At 34.3% G+C, this 23,221-nt stretch overlaps 3 protein-coding genes and 1 pseudogene across 4 annotated transcripts; 1 reads left to right on the top strand and 3 right to left on the bottom strand.

Annotated features, from left to right (window-relative positions):
* Positions 1-239: 239 nt before the first annotated feature.
* On the bottom strand, positions 240-848 carry LOC108330258 (putative disease resistance protein At3g14460). The gene has a single exon (XM_017564754.1). It carries the CDS (start codon positions 846-848, stop codon positions 240-242), a length of 609 nt encoding a protein of 202 aa, XP_017420243.1.
* Positions 849-1,584: 736 nt separating this feature from the next.
* On the bottom strand, positions 1,585-4,586 carry LOC108330032 (putative disease resistance protein RGA1; annotated as a pseudogene).
* A 9,285-nt stretch (positions 4,587-13,871) lies between these two features.
* Positions 13,872-16,803, bottom strand: LOC108330257 (putative disease resistance protein RGA4). The gene has a single exon (XM_017564753.2). The coding sequence runs from the start codon at positions 16,724-16,726 to the stop codon at positions 14,132-14,134; it is 2,595 nt and encodes an 864-aa protein (XP_017420242.2). The 5' UTR covers positions 16,727-16,803; the 3' UTR covers positions 13,872-14,131.
* A 2,003-nt stretch (positions 16,804-18,806) lies between these two features.
* LOC108330255 (calcium-transporting ATPase 4, plasma membrane-type) lies at positions 18,807-22,704 on the top strand. 2 transcript variants are annotated; one of them, XM_052873612.1, is made up of 6 exons: positions 18,925-20,433; positions 20,556-20,714; positions 20,981-21,152; positions 21,240-21,538; positions 21,712-22,029; positions 22,300-22,704. In XM_052873612.1, exons 1-5 carry the CDS (start codon positions 19,198-19,200, stop codon positions 22,015-22,017), a joined length of 2,172 nt encoding a protein of 723 aa, XP_052729572.1. In that variant the 5' UTR covers positions 18,925-19,197; the 3' UTR covers positions 22,018-22,029; positions 22,300-22,704. The 2 variants fall into 2 exon arrangements, with proteins under 2 accessions (XP_017420241.2, XP_052729572.1); XM_017564752.2 differs by having other exon boundaries at positions 18,807-20,433; positions 21,712-22,704.
* Positions 22,705-23,221: the final 517 nt, after the last annotated feature.

The raw sequence follows: 23,221 nt of genomic DNA, 5'->3' as shown, positions 1-23,221 counted from the left end.
TTTTAAATTAAAGCAATATTCTTCTAAATATAAATGAAATACTTAAGTTGTATATAAATTAACAAAAAAAAATGGCAATATAAAAAAGTAGCACTGTTACACAACGACCTTATAAAGGTGTTAATGGAAGTCTTCTAAATTGAGATGTCTTAACTAAAAGTTGGAATTAATTTTCACAAAGACAAAATGAAAAACCATAAAATGATAAATAAAGAAAACAAGGGACTTTGGACAAAGTCTTACTCTTCATCTAAATCTTCTGCTTCATCAAAGAAATTTTTTTTGATGTGTGATATTTTGGGCCAAAACTCTCCAACATGTTGCTCATACTTTTTATATAAGTCAGCTGCATAACCTCCAATCGTCAAATTTTCAAGGGCCGTGAAGAGATGAATGTTATCCGGGAGCGCTACCAACTTTGGACAATTTATTATTTGAAGAGTTTTCATATCAGTCAAAACTGGCAACCAATCTGGAAATGATTCAAAATTGTGACAATTTATAACAACCAAACACTGTAAGGAGTTGACAGCTTCTTGAAACCATTTAGGTAAGGTCACCAGTTGTGATAAAGTTGAAAATCCAACAAATTTTAACTTCAGCTTGGGGCTTTGTTCTTCATGATCTCCCTTCTTCAGTTCCAAATCCAAATTATTGCACTCTTCAACAACTAATGTTTCTAATTGAGGAAAATTTTTACCGTCGAGCAGCAGAGACTTAAGACTCTGACAGTCTTGAACGAACAAAGTTTTAAGAGTAGGAAATTTCATCCCTCCGATGGATTCCACATTATGGCATGATCCAATAGTCAAGACTTCAAGCCACCCCAAGTTGGCGATCTCATTCATAGGCAAAATGGTTTGCTTTGTGGAAAACTGAAAACAATAGAGTATGTTTATCAAAGGTATTATAATTTTTTTATATTTTATTTATCTGCAGAGTGTTGGGAGTTATTCATTCTCCATAGGAATGACAGAGGTTCTTAATACAAACCTTTACTAGAATTAAGCGCGAATGATGTAGAGTATGTTTATCAAAGGTATTATAATTTATTTGGTCTATATATGATTTCAAAAACGTTCTTCATAAATGTTTATCAAAGGTATTATTATTTTATTTGTAGATCTTTAATGATTTATCTTTCATGAAAGTTGCAGACACGCAAGACATTAGAAAAAAACTTAGATTTTTATTTTATTTTAAGTGTTAGTAGAAACTTGATTACAATTCAGTAGTGTATGTACGTTAATTTAATATATAGTTTTATGTATAAATGATGTATTAAATATTATTAGACAATTTAATGTTTAAAATGAATTCTATTTTGTTACTTCAATTGAATTTGTTTATTTGAGGCTATATTGATTATAAATTGATTGGATGAGAGAATAATACGTGATTATAATTTCATTGGATGTCAATTGTAATAATTAATTTTTTTTATAAAAAACATATATTATGACATACTAAATCATATATGTCATAATACATTCAACATATTATGATTGGTAACAATATTTATGTCATAATACATCACATATTTTAACATATAAATACATCTACGTCATAATATGTTTTGCCATATTATAAGGGACAAATGAAAATTTATCATAACGTATATTGTGACTATATCTTCTGACAAAGTCTTACTCTTCAACTATATCTTAATAAAAGAATAAATAATAAGAAAACAAGGTACTTCCGACAAAGTCTTACTCTTCAACTATATCTTCTGGTTCATCCATGAAAACATTGTTGATGTGTGATATTTTGGGCCAAAACTCTTCATCTAAATCTTCTGGTTCATCCATGTCAATATTGATATGTGTGATATTTTGGGCCAAAACTCTCCAACATGCGGCTCATACTTTTTATGTAAGTCAGCTGCACAATCTACAATCGCCAAATATTCAAGGGTGGTGAAGAGATGAATGTTATCCGGGAGCGCTACCAACTTTGGACAATTTTTTATAGCAAGAGTTTTCATATCAGTCAGAACTGGCAGCCAGTCTGGAAATGATTCAAAATTGTGGCAATCCACAACAATCAAACACTGTAAGGAGTTGGCAACTTCCTCAAACCATTTAGGTAAGGTCACCAGTTGTGATAAAGTTGAAAATAGAACAAATTTTAACTTCAGCTTGGGGCTTTGTTCTTCATGATCTCCCTTCCACAGTTCCAAATCCAAATTACTGCACCCTTTAACATACAATGTTTCTAATTGAGGAAAATTTTTACCCTCCAGCAGCAGAGACTTAAGACTCTGACAGTCATAAACGTTCAATGTTTTAAGAGTAGGAAATTTCATCCCTCCAAATGTGGATTCCACATTATGGCATGATCCAACAGTCAATAATTCAAGCGACCCCAAGTTGGCGATTTCATTCATAGACAAAACAGTTTGCTTTGTGGAAAACTCAAAACAATGGAGACTGATAAGTTTTCTTAATCCTTTGGGCAATGCTTCCAGCTCCACGCATCCTCCAAGGTTCAACACTTGCAAACTTTGGAGCTTGCAAATAGAGTCGGGGAGTCTCTTAATGTTGGGATTGTCGCTAATGTCCAGATATCTCAGATGTTTAAACTTGCCAATTTTACGAGGCAAAGTCTCAAATGTTGCACGTAAGCATTTGAACTTTTCCAGACACGTCTTTAGTATAGCTTTACCGTTGGCACCTGCTACCTCATTTTGAAACAGGACGGTTCTCACAGCTGCTGATTTTTGTGTGACTAAATTGCTAAACAAACCACTTTAGGCAAAAGACAAATGCCGAATATAATCAGGAATATTTTGAATGTTGGAATTGATATGTAGACACTCGTCCATCGCAACAAATAGGGCGAGATCATGCACCAAATCATGTATTCTGAATGTATACGCAGTGCCCAAGTTTTGAAAATCTTGAAGAAAGGATCTTGACAGAAGTTCATGCAAATATTGATTGGCTACATCTTCACGTGTTCTATCCGTTTTTGGCAATGCGATGAGTCCAAGTGCCCCCCAAAGCAAAATCATTTCATAACTATGATATTGATAATCTTTTGGGTAAAGGGAAAATAATGCAAAACATTGCCTCAAATAGGAGGGCATGAGATCATAACTCAATTTAAGGACAGGTAAAATGTCATCCTTTTTCTGAGGCAAATTCCAGATTTCATTTTGACTCACATATTCCCATTCATTGGCCTCAAATTTTGAGAATAGTAAACTGCCTAATGTTCTCACTGCCAAAGGAACCCCTCCGCATTTTTTCACAATTTCTCTCCCAATATTTACTAAGTGAGGATATTTTTCCTCTTCTCCTTCTTTAAATGCCCATTTGACTAACACAGATATTGAATCCTCCTCAGAAAGACCTTCTAAAATATGAGAGGGAATTGTGCCCATCATGGAAGCAATTGAATGACTTCGTGTAGTCACAAGGATTTTACTTCCTGCTGCACTTACTTGGATTAAATTCCTCAACTCATTCCATTTAACACGGTCTTCGTTCCATACGTCGTCCAATACGAGTAAGAACTTTTGACCGGAAAGTTTGTTTTTGAGTTGATTTTGCAGTTGTTCCAGATCTAACATGTTCAAATTCATTTGGTGAATAGGAGCATGATCAGATTCTGAATCATTCACGGAATTGATGATTTTGATAATCAGTTGTTTAATGTCAAAGTCATCAGAAACACACACACATCTTCAATGGAAAGCACTCCTGGATCTTCTTATCATTGAACACAAACTTTGCAAGTGTAGTTTTTCCCAAGCCTCCAATCCCCACAATGGGGATAACAGAGAGACTTGTATCATCATCATCAGGATTCTGTTGCATCAGAAGCTCTATGATCTTTTCTTTATCGTGTTTCCTTCCTATCACATCTGAATCACTCACACGAGAGTGTGTCATATCTCTCCGATGAACAACACGTGTGTCAACATCACTCGTTTGAAGAATAAACTTATGCTTATTAGCTGCAACCTTGTCTAGTCTGTTGTTGATATCTTTAATTTGTTGAGCCATTTTGTAACGAAAAACAAGTGGATTAGAACTTGAGAAGAAGTGACTGACCTTGTCTTTGGTGCTACCATGAGCTTTGACGACTTTATTTCGTAGTGTTTGACACTCAAATTCATCCAAAACATCTTCGGCATCGGAGAAGACAGTTTTGAGTTGAGAGAGCCATCGACGGAGCTCATGGTTGTGTTCCTGCTTTTGCTGAGCATCTAACAAAACGTCCTTGACTAAAGAGAGAGTGTTGGTAAGGTCTTGAAGATCGTCGTATAAATCGACCAATCGAGAAGCTTCTTGAAAAGTACGAGAAGCAAGCTTTGCTATGAGTGACTCTGCAATGCTGAAGAGAAATGATTCGGCCATAGTTGTCTGAAATGCAAACTGCGGAGATGAGATGGGAAGGCAAAACAGAGTTTCGAAGTCAACTGTGTTGATGAATGATTCGACAACAGCTAAATAACCAATGCCATTGCTACTATCTTTTAGCATATTGAAAGAGGAAGAAGACTACGAAGTATTAAATATTTTTCTTCCACGAAACGACACGACGTCTTCCACAGTTAGACAGGCAAAATACGATAAGGCTTCTTTAACAACCAACCAATTGGTGATAACATTTTAACAACAGCGTTTCATTGGTGCATTTCAAATAAATTTAAAAAATTTGAAATATGACGTAGAGGACAATTTCGGAAGAAAGAAGGGTTTCGCAGTTTCTTCCAAATTAATTTCCAACCACCGCTTCTCACCTCTTCTTATCCCCTCTCTCCCTTTCACCATTTGTCCTTTGTTTCGCATTCCGCATCTCTCGCGTTCTCGACCATTGAAATATGACTTTGCTAGTTTGTCTGATTTTTGAGCAATTTGATTGTGCCATTTTAATTTCACTGATATTGCAATATTTATACTCAACTAGCTGCAAAATATGTTGATTTTCGGTTTAGTTTTGTTATCTTTAATGTTCATTTACCATAAGTTGTTTTAGTTGAAATGAAATATGTAGTAATCAGCTGAAAGAATATAAAATTTTATTTCATTTATAATATAATTAAAATAGTGACTGTTCTGTCATTTCAGTTTTGGGATTGGCAGATTCCTTCCATGCTCTGGGATTAAATCCTATTGTTGTGTATTTGTTGAGCAATATCCTTGGACCTTTACCTATCACCTTTGCCTTCTGAGCTGAATTTTCTTCTTCTGTCAAATAAACTAATAATACAATCTGTCTGCTTAATGTTGAATGCAACAAAGCCCTTTTGGACCTGCTTGCATAATCAATTGTGGAATTTTCGGGAGGTTGGTACTGTAACTATTTTTTTTTTCTTCTTCAACTTTTATTCTTATCTTGCTTTTTGGTTTCGTTTTAGTCATTTTCTTTTCACTTCTATTTTGCAACTGTATTAATTTCATTTATTGGTGTATGCTTGTCTTTCCTTCCTCTATGGGGACCATTTACCCAAAATCTTAATTTGTTAAAGACTCATGGATGACTTTTAATAACTCTAACACCAAACCTGACCATGTATTTATTTGGGATTTCCGGTTCGCTTAAGTTAGCTTCTTGAATTGAGCTAGTTTCAGTTCATTTCTAATAATTTCAAATCACATTGTTTATCATCCAATATTTTTATTGAAACTTTGTATGTATTTTTCTTATAATTGTTGAAAATTTGAAGAATCTTTTTTCTTCATAACAGGCTGACCTGAATCGAATAAGATTTTGTTTTTATTTATTATGGTGTCATCTGTTAGAATTTTGTTTTTATATTTTATTTATCTGCAGAGTGTTGGGAGTTATTCATTCTCCATAGGAATTACAGAAGTTCTTAATACAAACCTTGTACTAGAAATCACATATTATAACATATAAATACATCTACATCATAATATGTTTCGTTATATTATGATGGACAAATAAAAATTTATCATAATAAACTACGTATATTATGATTGATCTACGTCATAATATGTTCAAGCTATTATGACGTAAATTTCGGCTACGTCATAATATATGTATACTTATTATATCACCCAGAATTATGTCCCCAGCAACTACGTCATAATATGATAAAATGTGATTTCTGCACTAGTGTTAACAAAATAATGTTTATAAAAATGATCGTATAGAATAACACACTAAGTGCAACGTATATGTTAAACAATATCTTAAATGTGATGTTTATCCTAAACGTTAAAGAGAAGAGTCTAACATGAATGCAATAGATTACTCTAAATGCAACCATTTGATAAATAGACTAGCATAAACGCTATAGTACATAGACCTTGCTAAAGGCTATAATGAACGTCTAATGTTTTAAATCCAAATGTACAAATAATACTCTTTTGTCTGATGTGTTGTTTCTTTTTATCTATGCAGATACATAAAAGACAAATGTTTTATTCAAAAGTTATGTGTTGAAGGTTAAGAGATATGAAGACATTATAGGAATGTTTCTTCAATGCTTTATGTCTGGCCAATCCGTACAAGCAACACAATTGACTTTGCAAAAGCAAAGTAGCATCTGACCTAGTATAAAGGCTATAACACCTATATCAAAGTCAATATTTCTGAGTAACAAATCTTTTTCGAAGTTGTCCATATAAAGAAGACCACATGAAGAGAAGAAACGAGAATCAAAATTACATATTGTTTCTGTATATTGGGTCCGAGATTGCGGTTCTTCTTGCTTCCTGGCTTTGCTGATCTGATCTTCTACTTCTTGAGGCTCCTTTCACGCTACTCCTGTAAGAAACACTCCGACGCTCAAGTCAGAATAATTTTCCAGGAGACCAAGGTAAAATTATTCAAGAAAAAGGTGTCTTTACCTGGACTTAAATCTTTTACTTATAGTCCTAAGTCATCATAACGACCATTAACCGCTAATTAATACTATATCAATGCCATATATTTTCTCTTATTGGTCATTATTTGGTCATTAAAGCCATACGTTCCGTTTCTGATAACATTAATTGATCTCTAACGTCTAACAATAATCACCCGACCACATCTCCCTAAGCCCCTCCATCTCAGCCGACCGTCCCACGTCTTCCTGGGCACCTTCACCTTAGCCGAGCGTCCGATCTTATTTCCTCTAGAAACTATCACACCGACGTATCCTACATAAGTCCCCCAAGCCCCAAGCGGATATTTTACGCGAAGGGGTTTCATGGTTCTGGGATCAACGTCAAATCAACATGACTGTTGATGAACCGACACCTGACCCTCATGCTGAAAGTCAGAAAGTCGCGTCTCTCTACCATTAGATTCTTTCAAAATGAAGGGCTAAGATCTTACTGTCCGTACCACCGTTGGACGCGAAAAGTCATTTATTCTCCATCGTTGGATCTATTAACCACAAAGGGTGGTGATCTATCCTCGAAACTGCTTTTAGAGGCTATAAATAGGGAGGGGGTCCACCTGTTTCTGTTGTCTTCCACACTTAGGCTCTGTTCTTTTGAGTGGATTTGAGGGAGTGAATTTGAGAGGATTTGAAGATAAATTGTTTTGTCGTTTATTTGAGTAAATTTGGAGGTAAATGAGAGTGAATTTGGAAATAAAATTTGTGAGAATTAGTATAGAATTGTATTGACATGACAAATTAAAAAAATTTATTTCCAAATTCACTCAAATAAACGACAAAAAAATTTATCTTCAAATCCTCTCAAATCCCTTCAAATCCACTCCGTCATATCCCCTCAAAAGAACAAGACCTTCGACGGAGGCAAAATCTGAAAATGCTTCTTTAACAACCAATCAATTGGTGATAACATTTTAGCAACAGCGTTTCATTGGTGCATTTGAAATAAGTTTTAAGAAAATAAATATCACCTAGGGGACAATTTCGGAAGAAAGAAGTGTTTCGTTGTTTCTTTCAAATTAATTTCCATCCACCTCTTCTCTCTTTCCATTTCGTCATTTCTCATCTCTTTTCTCCTCATTTTTCTTTCTTTCTCACCTTTGTGACCTTCATCGTCACCTCCACTCCACTGTTGTTCCACCACCGTTTTTGTGTTCCGTCGTCTTTCGCACCTCTTTGTCTTATCCCTCTTTCACGATTTATCCTTTCTCTCTCTCTTCATTTGCCCTTTTACTGATGATGGTTTAAATGGAATTTGTAACTTTGGGCCGCTAAACGTTTTCGTTTGGCTAGTCCTGATGTTGTTGTTTCACTTCCACGAGTCTTACATTGGTCTTCTATGAAGTTAAGGTCGAAAGAAAATAGAATCATTGTTTCAGATGAATAAGTCAGGAAACAACTTTTGCTTTTATGTATATTATTAGGCTTAATTGTTTATTTGTTCCTTGTAATTAAGAGTTTTTTTTTAGTATCCGCTACTAAAAATGTTTTATTTTGTGGTAAAGTATATAAATTATATCAATTAAGTATTATCTCCTTAATTCGACGTGGTTATATTTTTTTTTCTCTTTCCTCCTCTTTTTGACATCTTTCTCGTGTGTTTCTTTATTTGTTTACTCGAGGGAGAAGAATGGAGAAATAACGAGTGAATGAATTTGAGGAAATTTGAATTAATTATTATTTGTTTGAGTAAATTTGAAGATAAATAAAAGTAAATTTAGAAGTAAAGTTTATGAGAATTAATGTAGGATTTGATTAATATGACAGATAAATGATAATTATTAATGTTATATTTAATTGTAAAAAAGTTTATAAAAAATAAAAAATTAATATTAATTATTAAAATTAATTTATTATTGTATAAAATTTTAATAAAATGAATTTATTTTAATTGTAATATTTTTGTAATATTATTTATTACGAAACGGTATGATTTTATTTATTATAGAAGTGAAATTGAATGTTTTTAAAGAAAGAAATAATTAAACAAAGAATATTAAATGAGATAAAAAAATTGCCAAACATAATAACATAGAAAATGCTGATGGTTTCATGTTAAAACAAAAGTGTTGATTGTAACTGTACTATAAAACAATTGTTGGCCATGTCAAGATACTATGTTAAGAGTATATTGTCATGCTCCCTTGTTGTGTTTTGCTTTTGTGAGAGTTTTAACCATGCCCTTTGCAATCTTCCAGAACCAAAATATGTTCATCACTGCCAACACAGAAGGCACCATAATCAAGGTGTAAAAGCCAAAAAGAAAGACCTCCTGCACCTAAAATAAACCATATACAGTTTTTATTCAGTGCAATAAAGAAGGAAAATTGTGAAGAATTATGTAACAGGGTCACCCTGGATCATAGAGCACATGCTAACATCAACCAAATGGGTCCATATATGGTAAAAAAGAACATGAATAAGAAAATCCTTGCAACCTACCACAGAGTAGATAATAATTAAGGATAGAAATTTCAAGCGGTTGAATTGAATTCACTCTGCACAAAAAGTTCATTATGGGCTGACTGGTTAGTACCTGGAACTACCAAGAAAAGTAGTTCCATAACAACCAACAAAAACCAAAAGTTACAACAAAGTTTGACATTCTGCTAACATTTATTCTAAGGACTAAATTTCTGCATCTGCTGTTGAAAAACAAATAGCTTCAGCATTTTCAGATCCATCTTTTGGTTGGTTGATACATAAAAAAAAGTGCGAAAAATGGAAAATGTTGGGCTTGACCCTCCACAGAACCGTCCTCCTCCTCCTCTCCACCTCCATCCCCATCTCTCTCACCTGACTGAACATGAAGTCCATACTCTTATGGTGCGCCTAGGACCACCAGATATCCTCCACCGCACAAACCTTCATCCTCTTCTCCATCCCAGACCTCTTCCTCCTCTCCCTCCTCCACCCTCTCCGCATCTACCTCCGTACCCAAAGCATCACATTGCCCCTAACCTACTGCTCCGCCCTCTCCCTCAACTTCCTCCTAGTCGTTGACTTCAAAATGGGAGTCTCCGGCGTCGCCATAGCCATGGTATGGACTCCTTCGGCTACTTCTCCGGCGTCTATAAAGACTCATGTATGGTAGATACAAAGTTCATTCAAATGATTGTTATTAAAACCTTGAAAGAATTAAATTTAAGAAAACCTATAAAAAAAAGTTCAACACACTAGCTGCTTATTTGTTCATTGCTCCTCAGTTATTTTTTTATGTTTGGTTTGACAATTTTGTTGCAAAACAGCGTATTCAACCACTTTGTATTCATATATGGCAACCGTGATTACCTTTGTGGTATATATGAAGTTGGTTGTTGTTAAACTATTGAAATGATTAAATTTAAGAAAACGTGTGCAAAATGTCAACATAACTACCCACTTATTTTTTTCATTGCTCCCAGTTATTTTTTATGTCTGGCTTAACAATTTTTTTTAGAACAATGAGCATATTCAACCACTTTGTGTTCATATATGGTAACTGTCATGACCTTCGTGATACATATATATGAAGTATATCCAAATGATTGTTGTTAAAACCTTAATTGTATTAAATAAGAAAAAAAGTTGAAAAAAATTTTCAACAGAGCTATCCACTTCTTTGTTCATTACTCTCCACTTAAACTTATGTTTGGTTTGGTAGTTTATTTTACAAAATAGTGAACATGTACAACCACTTTGTGTTCATGTATGTAACGACCTTCATGGTAGATATGAAATACATCCAAATGGTTGTTGTTATAATCTTGATTGGATTAAATTTTGGAAAACCTGCACAAAAAGTCCAACACAAACACAACCACCGACTTATTTATTCATTGTTCTCCACTTAAATGTGATGTATGGTTTGACAATTTTTTTTTTTATAAAACAGTGAGCCTATTTAACCACTTTGTGTTGATATATGAAAAATGTCACTGCCTTTGTGGTAGATAGGATGTACATCCCACTAGTTGTTATTAAAACCTTGGTTGGATCAAATTTTGGTAATGCTGTACAAAATGTCCGACAAAACTACTCACTAGTTTGTTCATTGCTCCCCACTTATCTTTCAGTTAGTTTTGATTTTATTACTATTCTCCAAACCAAACATCATCATTTACCTTACTTTATGTATTTTCATAGTTACCAATCACGCCTTGTAAAGAACCTATTCATTAAAAAACAATTAAACACAAATCAACAATAAAGTCAATAAACGAAAAATGAAAATAACAATGAAATGACCAAATATATCCCAATCACGTTCCTAAACCACCCTCATAACAAAAAATGAAAACTTTTTATTATAAACGAAATGGACTTGTGTTTTTTACTTGAAAATGTGTTGTTTGACTTCACTGAAACAAAGCCAAACACATAATAACAAGGAAAGAAAAGAAAGTGCACTCAAACAGTACACAAACACCAGTTATGACAAATGCTAGGTTGGGCGGCAAAATCGTAAGTTTTGATAAAGCAAACACAATGACGAAGCAAAAGAGACGAATGTTGAGTTGGGCGAAATGATGACTTTCAATGAATCAACCAAAACGAAGAAACAACGAAGAAGAAAGAAAAAGAATGATAGATTGGGCTACATCTCAAAGTGAAAAAACAAGAAGAAAGTTAAGTCTTAAAGTAGAAAAAACAAAGAAATACATAACACTAAGAAGAAAACTAGGTTTCAATTTCTTCAATTTTCAAAACACCAAGAGTTAAATAGTTTTTCTTACAGCACAAGAACATATAAATTTTGCAGGAGTTCAAACAATGGTTTGCACATGCATATATCGAATTTGATAAAAATTAATTTTTATTCGGTAACAATATTATTTCACGAGCCTTCTTTTCAACCGTCTAAGTAATGTGTTTAATCCTACCACTTATAATATATATATATATATAATCTTTACGTATATTATGTTTCTTGATCAACCACGGTATTATACTTTTTATTATGAGCTGGATTTTAAACTCTTCTACCTCACCGGCTTTTCTAAAATACAATAATGGTTGTTCTAACATATTTTTTTTACTAATACTTTTGACAAGAAACACAAACAAGTGGCTGGTTGGACAAAATGGCGTAGAAGGAAGCTAAGTAGAAATACCAAAGGTAGTGTTTGTATATCCTCAGTTGTTTTAATTATTTTGTTCATATGTTTAAAACAAAAATTAAACTTTTCTATATCTTTAAAATATATTAATATATACATATATTTTTTATAATTTCAACCTATGATGCTAAAGATGTTTGAGTATAACAACCTTGTATTTTAGAATTGATAGTATTTAAAGTGATGAGACTTAATTATTTTAATAATAAAAATTTAAAGTATAAATAGAATTTTTATAAACGAATTTTATTATTTTGTAATGTTTTTTATTAATAAATGAAGTATTTTTTTATTATTGTAATTTTCTTTTATTATTGAATGAATTACGTTTTTCGATTTCTTATCTATTATGTTAAATTCTTCGATAAGGAATGAATGAATTATAACGTAACGAGTAAATTGAATTAAACCATAATTGATATTGAAAATCGTTATGAGAAAAAGTTTCTTTGATTCATTGTTTTAGTTATAATTGAGGGTGATGTTTTTCACTCACTTATCCAAGTAAAAAATATTGAAAAAATCATTATAAAACAAAGTCCAGACAACCTTGGGAAGCCCAGTTCTCTTGCCTGGAGAGCCACATTCAAGTTCCTGTACAAATCCCCAAAATGCCTCAGGTAATCGATTACAAGGACCCTGTAATCAATTACCAAGGCCTAAGTTGGGCACCAATGCTCATAATTTTGACCTAGCTTTGTTCAAAGCAGTTATCTGGGCTTTGGCCTCACAATTAAATGAACTAAGGTGTCTTTTGATGCACTAAACACCATTGATGATGAGAAAACTCACTCATCCGAGGAAAAAAATTTGAAAAAATCACTAAAAAACAAAGTCCGGGCAACCTTAGGAAGCCTAGTTCTCTTGGTTTGAGATTCACATTCAACTTTCTGTACAACTCTCCAAAATGCCTCCTGTAATCGATTACCAAAATGATTTTGGAGAGTTATACAAAAAGTTGAATGTGAATCCCCAACCAGAAGAATTAAGCTCCTCAGGGTTGCTTGGACTTTGTTTTTAAGTAACTTTGTCAATTTTTTTCTTGAATGAGTGAGTTTCTTAATCATTGGTGGTGTTTAGAGCATAACTTGGGTATCAATGATCATGGTTTTGACCCACCTTTGTTCAAACCACCTATCTGGACTTTGGTCTCCAAATTGAATGAACTAAGGTGCCTTTTGATGCACTAAACACCACTAATGATTAGGAAACTCAATCATTCAAGGACTAAACACCACCAAAAACTGAAAAAATCACTCAAAATCAAAGTCGAGGCAACTTTGGAGAGTCACGTTCAACTCTGGTAATCAATTATAGGATCCTGGTAATCGATTACGAAAGGCGTTTTGGGTAGTTTTACATAAAGTTGAACGTGGCTCCCCAACCACGTGAACTAAGCTCCTTGTTTGGACTTTGTTTTTGAGTAATTTTTTCAATTATTTTCCTTGGATGTGAGTTTCCTCATCATTGATAGTGTTAATTAGTGCATCAAAAGACATCTTAGTTCATTCAATTATAGAGACCAAAGCCTGGATAGATGGTTTGATCAAAGGTGAGTCAAAACCATGAGCATTGATGCCTAACTTAGGTCTTAATAGACGATTACAAGATCCTTGTAATCGATTACTAAAGACATTTTTGGTAGTTGTATAGAAACTTGAGCCTGACTCTCCAGTCAGGAGAATTAGACTCTCATGATTGTCTCGAATTTGTTTTTGAATGATTTTTTAAATTTTATTTCTAGGATGAGTGAGTTTCCTCGTTAAGACTTCAAATCACATTGCACATTTGTAGTATGTAATATATGTGCATTAAACTCACGCATTTGGACTATTTTATTAATTATCTTAAGAAAAAAAATTCACGAGTTGAAAGAAACTTTACCATAAATGTATATATTGGTTTAAGCATACCGAAATATTTTATTATATTAATAGATATAAATGAAATACTGAAGTTCTGAATAACAATATTAATAATTGGCAAGACAAAGGTGTAAAAAAAAAGGTAACACTGTTACACAAGCAAGTCATGGAGGTCTTCTAAATCGAAATGCCTTAAGCCAAGAGACAAAATGAAAAGGCATAAAAGAAATGAATATTATGGAAAACACCTTAATAAAAGAAAATAAGGGGCTGCACTCTAGGTCTTGCTCTTCATCTAATTTTTGTTAGGCTTCTGGTTCGTCAATCAATATGTTTTCTATATGTGATATTTTGGGCCAAAACTCTCCCATATGGGGCTCATATTTTTCAAATAAGTCAGCACAACCTTGAATCCTTAAATTTTGAAGTGAGGAGAGGTGATCTATGTTATCGGGGAGAGATACCAACTTTGGACAATCTATTATAGTAAGTGTTTTTAGATCAGTCAGAGTTGTTAACCAATCTGGAAGTGTTTCAATATTGTGGCAATTTGAAACATACAAGCACTGTAAGGAGTTGTCCGCTTCCTGAATCCATTTAGGCAAGGCCATCAGCTGTGATAAACCATAAAAGCTAAGAAGTTTTAACTTCAGCTTGGACCTTTCTTCTTCATGCTGACCATTCCACAGTTCCAAGTCCAAATTGTTGCACTTTTCAACAATCAATGCTTCTAATTGAGGAAAATTTTGACCATCCAACCCCAAAGACTTTAGACTCCGACAGTCTGAAACATGCAAAGTTCTAATAATAGGGAAATTCACCCCTCCAAACATGGACTCCACATTATGGCATGATTCAACAGTAAATAATTCAAGCGACCTTAATTTGGCGATCTCATTCACAGGAAAAACAGTTTGCTTTGTGCAAAACGAAAAATCTCGGAGACTGATCAGTTTTCTTAATCCTTTGGGCAATGCTTCCAGCTCCGTGCATCCGTCAAGCATCAACACTTGCAAACTTTGGAGCTTGCAAATAGAGTCCGGGAGTCTCTTAATGTTGGGATTTTTGCTAATGTCCAGATATCTCAGATGTTTCAACTTGGAAATGTTACGAGGCAAAGTCTCAAATGTTGCACGACTTAAATCCAAAACACGCAAGCATTTGAACTTTCCCAGAAACGTCTTTAGTATAGCTTCACAGTTGGCAGCTGCTACACCATTTGGAAACATTACGGTTCTCACAACTGCTGATTTTTTGGTGACTAAATTGCCAAGCAAAATATTTTCTGCAAAAGACAGATGTCGAATATTGTCAGGAATATTTTGAATGTTGGAATTAATATGTAGACACTCGTCCATCGCAACAAATAGGGCGAGATCATGCACCAAATCATGTATTCTGAAACTATAAAAGGTGCCAAAGTTTTGAAAATCCTGAAGAAAAGATCTTGACAGAAGTTCGTGCAAATACTGATTGCCCACATCTTCAAGTGTCATATTCGATGTTGGTGGTGCAATTAGTCCAAGTACCCCCCAAAGCGAAGTTATGTCAAAATTATAGAATACATAATCTTTTGGATAAAGGGAAAACAATACAAACAGTTGCCTCAAATAGGACGGCATGAGATCGTAACTTAATTTAAGCGCATGTAAAATGTCCTCCTTTTTCTGAGGCAAATTCCAAATTTCATTGTCTCTTACATATTCCCATTCACGGGCTTCAAATTTCGAGAATAGTAAACTCCCTAATGTTCTCACTGCCAATGGAACTCCTTTGCATTTTTTCACAATTTCTCTTCCAATATTTACTAAGTCAGGATGCTTTTGTTTCTCTCCTTCTTTAAATGCCCATTTTACAAACAGAGACAATGAATCTTCGTCAGAAAGACCTTCTATAGTCCAAGAGGGAACTGTGCCCATCATGGAAGCAATTGAATGACTTCGTGTGGTCACAAGGATTTTGCTTCCTGCAGCACTTACTTGGATTAAATTTCGTAACTCAACCCATTTAACACGGTCTTCGTTCCATACATCGTCCAATACGAGTAAGAATTTTTGACCGGAAAGTTTGTTTTTTAGTTGATTTTGTAGTTGCTCCAGATCCAACATGTTCAAATTCGGTTGTGGAGGATAAGCATCAACAGATGCTACATCGTTGGCAGAATGGATGATTTTGATAATAAGTTGCTTAAGGTCAAAGTCATCAGAAACACACACCCACATCTGTAATGGGAAGCACTCTTGGATCTTGTTGTCATTGAAAACAAACTTTGCAAGTGTAGTCTTTCCCAAGCCTCCGATCCCCACAATAGGGATAACAGATAGACTGGTATCATCATTCTTAGGATTCTGCTGCATCAAATGCTCTGTAATCTTTTCTTTATCGTATTTCCTTCCTACCACATCTGAATCACTCACACGGGAATATGTCATATCTCTCCGACGCACAACACGTTGATCAACATCAATTATTTGAAGACTAAACTTATGCCTATCAGCTGCAACCTTGTCTAGTATGCTGCTGATATCTTTAATTTGTTGAGCCATTTTGTAACGAAAAATAAGTGGATTAGAGGTTGAGAAAAAGTGACTGACCTTGTCTTTGGTGCTACCATGAACTTTGACCACTTTCTTTCGCAGTGTTTGACACTCAAATTCATCCAAAACATCTTCGGCAGCTGAGAAGACAGTTTTGAGCTGAATGAGCCATTGGCGGAGCTCATTGTTGTGTTCATGTTTTTGCTGAGCATCTAACAGCACAGCCTTAACTAAAGAGAGAGTGTTTGTAAGGTCTTGAAGATCGTCGTATAAATCCACCACTCGAGAAACTTCTTGAAAAGCACGAGAAGCAAGCTTTGCTATGAGTGACTCTGCTGTGCTGAAGAGAAATGATTCCGCCATAGTGGTCTGAAATGCAAACGGTGGAGATGAGATGGGAAGGCAAAACAGTGTTTCGAAGTCAACTGTGTTGATGAATGGATTCGACAACAACTAAATAACGAATGCCACTTTCTACTATCTTTTAGCATATAATATTGAAAGAGGAATAAGACTATGAAGTATTAACTATTTTTCTTCCACGTGACGACATGACATCTTCCAAACTTAGACAGAGGGAAAAAACGGGAAAACAAAATTGCTTTAGACTCAATATAAAACAAAATTAAATATTTTTTCTTACAGCAAGCTTTTGCAGGAATTAAAACAATGGAGGGCATATGAATATCTTACGAATTTGACATGATTAATAGATTTTTATTTAGAGCGGTTGGTAAAAATGACTTGCATCTACTCTTAAACGCCTTTATAAGAACCTTAATTAGCAATGTTGTTTAATCCTACCACTTGCAGGTCGTTGGAATATAGTTGTTAATTTGTTTATGCAGAAAGATGCCACTAATTGTAGTCTGTGATATATATATATATATATATATATATATATGTGTGTGTGTGTGTGTGTGTGTGTGGATACTGGGAATTAAAGTTCAAATTGTTGTTCACATTCCCACCTGCATATGCATTAGTATATTATGTTTCTTGATCAACCACTGTATTATACTATTTATTATGAGCTGGATTTTGAACTCTTCTACCTTGTCACCTCAACAGGCTATTCTAAAAGACCATAATGGTTGTTGTAACAAATGCTTATGATGACAATATACCCAAACAAGTGGCTGGTATTGGACAAAATGGTGTGTAGCAAGAACCTAAGCAGAAACACCAAAGGTTTTCTTATTCATGCTTCTAGACTCTACACCACTGTTTACTTGTTTTAATTATCTTTGTTCATATGTTTTAGAAAAAATTAAACTTTTTATATCTTTAAAATATATTTATATATTTTAAAACTGTTTTTATAATTTCACCCTATTTTGTAATGCTGATGATGAAACATATTTCTTTTGTAATGCTCATGAAAGTTGACCCTAAAGTTGGGTTGACTGGAAAAGATGGTTTGAAAAATAACTTAACCAATAATAAAAAAATGTTTCTCAAAATATTATATTTTTTAGACACTTAATTAGCTTCATATTTGCACGTATTTTTGTATTTAAATATACGTATTATTTCTATTACAAAATGAATACACATTTCAAATTTATATTTCTAAAGTATGCATGCCTGATACTAATTAAAATCGATACTTGTATCGGGGCTAAAGATGTCAACATCGGACGACAAAACATCAGACGACACATCAGACAATATTGCCTTAAGAAGTATCACTTAGATAATAAAAGATTAGGATAATTAATCATCAAAAGAAACCTAAAAATGGGACAGACATATAAATCGTAGGCGTATAAAAGTTAGGTCCATATAAGTACTATAAATAGTCAATGTTCATGCAAATTATTTTGATTTAATGAAATTGATAATGTACCCATTTGAAAATAATGTAATGTGAAAAAATATCTTAAGTGAACTTTATGTATGTAAAATAAGCCAAACTATTAAAATAGAAGAGAAAAAATGTATATTGAAAAAAATAAAAAGAAAAATTACAAAATTAAAGAACAAGAGAAATAATATATATAATTTTTAGGTTATTTAATAAATTATAAATATTTTAATAATTTAAAGTTTTAATTTGGATGAGTATTGAGAAGAGTATGAAGATGGAACGAATGTTTAAATATACTTATCCACACATTGAATTTAAAAAATGTTGCATTACCAATATGCATATTTCTATCCTATATGCAAGTACTCCATTAAAATAGGAAGGATTTTGGATAATATTCACGTTGATAGGTTTATTTTTAATCCTAATAGCACATCAACCACATTATAATAGAGGACAGAGAAAACATTATGCAAGAGATTGATACAAAGAAGAAAGATAAAGAGAAAAGGGAACGCAACTATGTTATAACTAGATTCAATGTCGATTGTTATGAAAAATTAATTAGAAAAGATATTCCACATCAGTTTTTCTAATAACCAAAGTTGAAAAGTTTGACAATTGTAATTCTTTAGGTGTAGGCATAGCCACTGAAGGGTGGCCAAGGGGAACGTATGATGGTGTGGGCATCATACTCAGTATATTCTTAGTAGTCACAGTTACAGCTGTCAGTGATTACAAGCAATACCTGCAGTTCAGGGATTTGGACAAAGAGAAGAAAAAGATATTTGTTCAGGTCACTAGGGATGGGAAAAGGCAGAAGATCTCAATTTATGATATAGTAGTTGGTGATGTTGTTCATTTGTCAACTGGAGATCAAGTTCCAGCAGATGGACTTTTTATATCAGGATACTTTTTGCTTATTGATGAATCGAGTTTGTCAGGTGAGAGCGAACCAGTAAATGTAAATGAAGAAAAACCGTTTCTTCTTTCAGGAACCAAAGTGCAGGATGGTCAGGGGAAGATGTTAGTTACAACTGTTGGCATGAGGACTGAATGGGGAAAATTGATGGAAACTATTAACGAGGGAGGAGAGGACGAGACCCCGTTGCAGGTTAAGTTAAACGGAGTTGCTACTATCATTGGTAAAATTGGTTTGACATTTGCCATTCTGACATTTGTGGTATTGATCATAAGGTTTCTGGTTGAAAAAGCACAAAATGGTGAGTTTGCCAACTGGTCTACGGCTGATGCACTGAAGTTACTAGACTTCTTTGCTATTGCTGTAACCATAATAGTTGTTGCGGTTCCTGAAGGATTGCCACTGGCTGTGACACTCAGTCTTGCTTTTGCAATGAAAAAATTAATGAATGACAAGGCACTTGTAAGACATCTTTCTGCTTGTGAGACTATGGGTTCAGCTAGTTGCATTTGCACAGATAAGACAGGGACACTGACCACTAACCGAATGGTGGTTACTAAGACATGGATATGCGCAAAAGCAATGCAGATAACAGGTAACGAGAGTGCAGACGAACTGAAAACATGTACACCTGAAGGAGTTCAAAACATCCTTTCACAGGCTATATTTCAAAATACTTCTGCTGAAGTAGTTAAGGATAAAGATGGAAAGAACACAATATTGGGGACCCCAACAGAATCGGCATTATTGGAATTTGGCTGCCTTTTAGGTGCTGATTTTGATGCCTATGCGCAGCGTAAAATGTACAAGATACTCAAAGTTGAGCCTTTCAATTCAGTCCGAAAGAAAATGTCTGTGCTCGTGGGTCTTCCTGATGGAGGGGTCCGAGCATTCTGCAAAGGTGCATCAGAAATAATATTAAAGATGTGTAACAAAATTATTGATTGCAATGGGGAAGTAGTTGATCTTCCCGAAGAGCATGCAAATAATGTCTTTCGTATTATAAATGATTTTGCTTCTGAAGCTTTGAGAACTCTTTGTTTGGCCTTCAAAGATATAAACGAAATGCATGGGGAAGCCAACATTCCTGATAGTGGCTATACTCTAATAGCATTAGTAGGAATCAAGGATCCTGTACGCCCTGGAGTTAAGGAAGCTGTTCAAATTTGTAAAGCTGCTGGAATAACTATCCGCATGGTTACTGGTGATAACATACATACAGCAGAAGCTATAGCCAAAGAATTCGGTATACTTACTGAGGGTGGTGTAGCCATAGAAGGTCCAACGTTTCGTGACCTTTCTTCCGAGGAAATGATGGATACCATACCTAGGATCCAGGTTCTTCTCTCATCGCAAATTCTGTGATTAAGTTCTTGAGGACAGGGGAAAGGGATAGGATTGGTGATTTGTATCCTCTCTTGAGATGCTTGACTTTTCTTCTGTACTTGATATGGTTACAGGTGATGGCACGATCCTTACCGCTCGACAAGTATAACTTGGTAAGCAATTTGAAGAGTATGTTTGGTGATGTTGTTGCTGTTACTGGTGATGGAACTAATGATGCTCCAGCACTTCGTGAAGCAGACATTGGACTTGCAATGGGCATAGCAGGAACTGAGGTTTGTCTCTCTTGTTTACTATGTGGCAGTTAAGCGTAGTCTTAGTTTTGTACAATTGTCCTCCATTATCTTTAAGTTATACTTTATTAACTTCTATTCCTGTTACATAGTTTATATTATTTTTTTCCTTTGCTGTCTTATCTGTCCTCCCGTATAATTGTATGCCATACGTGGAGGTATCTTTTTCCCTTTCTAGATTGATGACTCTTTGCTGCAATTGATTCCTAATAGCACTTTTTGCCCTTGTTAATTAATAACATTTACAGGTTGCAAAAGAAAATGCTGATGTCATTATCCTGGATGATAACTTCACGACTATTCTGAATGTTGTCAAATGGGGACGTTCAGTATACATAAACATCCAAAAATTTGTGCAGTTTCAATTGACAGTTAATGTTGTTGCTCTGGTTATCAATTTCTTTTCTGCATGTATCACAGGTTTGTTTGTTAATGAAATTTATTTTTATTTAGATATTCTGTTTCTTCTTTTTCACGAAACATCGGTGATAGTCTTCCTTCTTTCAGGATCTGCTCCACTCACAGCTGTTCAGTTGCTTTGGGTGAACTTGATCATGGACACTCTTGGTGCATTAGCCCTAGCTACTGAACCTCCTAACGATGGTCTTTTGGAAAGACCTCCTGTTGCAAGGGGAGCAAACTTCATCACCAAACCTATGTGGAGGAATATCATTGGACAAAGCATATACCAATTAATTATCCTTGCGATTCTAAATTTTGACGGGGAGAGGCTCCTCGGAATTAGTGGTTCGGATGCAACAGAAGTTCTCAACACTCTGATATTCAACACCTTTGTATTTTGCCAGGTACTCTCTGCAAGCATCATGTCCGAATTGTTGGTTATACTTTATAGACTCCAAACATGAGAAATTCCGAACATCGATGCTAAAAGAAAAGTTCATACATGTCAAAAGAAGTGGCATGATACATTGTTTTGCCTTTATTTAGCTTGTTGTTTTTCCTTTCTCTCTACGTTCAGGTGTTCAATGAGATAAACAGCAGAGATATTGAAAAGATAAACGTATTCAGAGGCATGTTCGACAGCTGGATATTTTTGTCGATAATTTTCGCCACTGTGGCATTTCAAGTGGTGATAGTTGAATTCCTTGGAACGTTTGCCAGCACCGTGCCTCTAAACTGGCAATTCTGGGTACTGAGCGTGTTAATCGGAGCAGTTAGCATTCCTATAGCTGCTATCCTCAAGTGCATCCCAGTTGAAAGAGATAACAGTAAGCAGCACCATGATGGTTATGAGGCATTGCCATCTGGTCCCCAGCAGGCATAAAGTATAGGAAAAGTATGGTCTCGTTTTCCTTTTCTTTGTTTTTGGATCAAGAACATTTATTTTGTTTTATTTTCCTCATTTTCTTATTGGGAAACTAACCTTACAACAACTGGATGAGTGTTGACAAGAATGCCTAACCGTGTTACTTTACGTGAAGACATTATCTGGGATGCTTTTGCTGATTTCTCCTAGTAGTGTAGTCTGCTTTTAATGCTGTCATTCTTTGCAGCATTGTCATTTTACGTAGTTTTGTAAAGGCTTGATACTATACTGAATTTCCAGGCAAGACAAAACATACAAGGGTTTTGGGAATGATATGATTGAAGGCATATATCAACAATGGTCCTCTCTGCTTATCAGAACCAGCTGTTTGAGGAGCCTTTTTATTCGAGAACAGTTCCAAAATTTTACAGCTTATAGTTCTCATAAATATTCATAAAATTCATTCGAAAATATTGTTATGCAATTCTCTAAAATTCCTTTCATGGGCTCTTGTTACCAGCATTACAAGGGGACGATGTTATCTGATACCGAGCAAGATGATGATGGAGAGCCTCTCATTATTAGCAGCTGCATTTGAGCAGAGTTTTGACCGTTTGGTTTGTGATACAAATATATTTGTTGAACTATAGTGCTTACTGGTGCATTTTTGTAGTGTAAAATATACTTTGTTAAATGTTTACAAAATATATTTTTGTGCCTTACCTTGGAATTTATTTTAGTTCTGAATCTATACCGTACCATATTCAAAATAAAGTGTGTTTGGTTGGATAGGCTATCTTTTCGGCTAAAAGAGATAGAATTAAGTGGTTAAAAGATTATATTTGATGGAATTAAATATTCATGTTGTTTTTAATTGATTTCCCTTAAAATAATTGGGTGTTAACGCTTTTTTATTTGTCATTGGTTTCAAAGGAGTACTCTTCATTGAAAAGTATAATCAACCGATAATTATTTTTGGAGAAAAATGAAAATTTTGGAAACCACGTCATTTTTATATATTTTAGTAAAGATATCGTTTGTGTTATAAAGTTTTAATATATTTCCTACACCAAAGTGGCTCCGAATCCAAAATTTTGTGATTTTCTTTATCTGTATGGTTTTTTCATAATAGACTACCGTAACAATCTTGTTTTTTAACTATTTAATTTTCGGTCGTCATCCCGTTGCAATTGCGACACCCAATGTCATTATAGTATTGAAA

The sequence above is a fragment of the Vigna angularis genome, chromosome 2 (genome assembly GCF_016808095.1).
Source record: "Vigna angularis cultivar LongXiaoDou No.4 chromosome 2, ASM1680809v1, whole genome shotgun sequence".
NCBI lineage: Eukaryota > Viridiplantae > Streptophyta > Magnoliopsida > Fabales > Fabaceae > Vigna > Vigna angularis.
The sequence above is the reverse complement of the archived record's forward strand: the minus strand, read 5'-3'. Positions and strand labels throughout refer to the sequence as shown.

Bases quoted from the DNA above. Each gene is read 5' to 3' on its own strand.
- LOC108330258 (XM_017564754.1), bottom strand. From the start codon at position 848: ATGAATGAGATCGCCAACTTGGGGTGGCTTGAAGTCTTGACTATTGGA.
- LOC108330257 (XM_017564753.2), bottom strand. From the start codon at position 16,726: ATGGCGGAATCATTTCTCTTCAGCACAGCAGAGTCACTCATAGCAAAG.
- LOC108330255 (XM_017564752.2), top strand. From the start codon at position 19,198: ATGTTAGTTACAACTGTTGGCATGAGGACTGAATGGGGAAAATTGATG. The intron at 20,434-20,555 runs GTTCTTCTCTCA...ATATGGTTACAG, and splicing joins ATACCATACCTAGGATCCAG to GTGATGGCACGATCCTTACC. The intron at 20,715-20,980 runs GTTTGTCTCTCT...TAACATTTACAG, and splicing joins TGGGCATAGCAGGAACTGAG to GTTGCAAAAGAAAATGCTGA.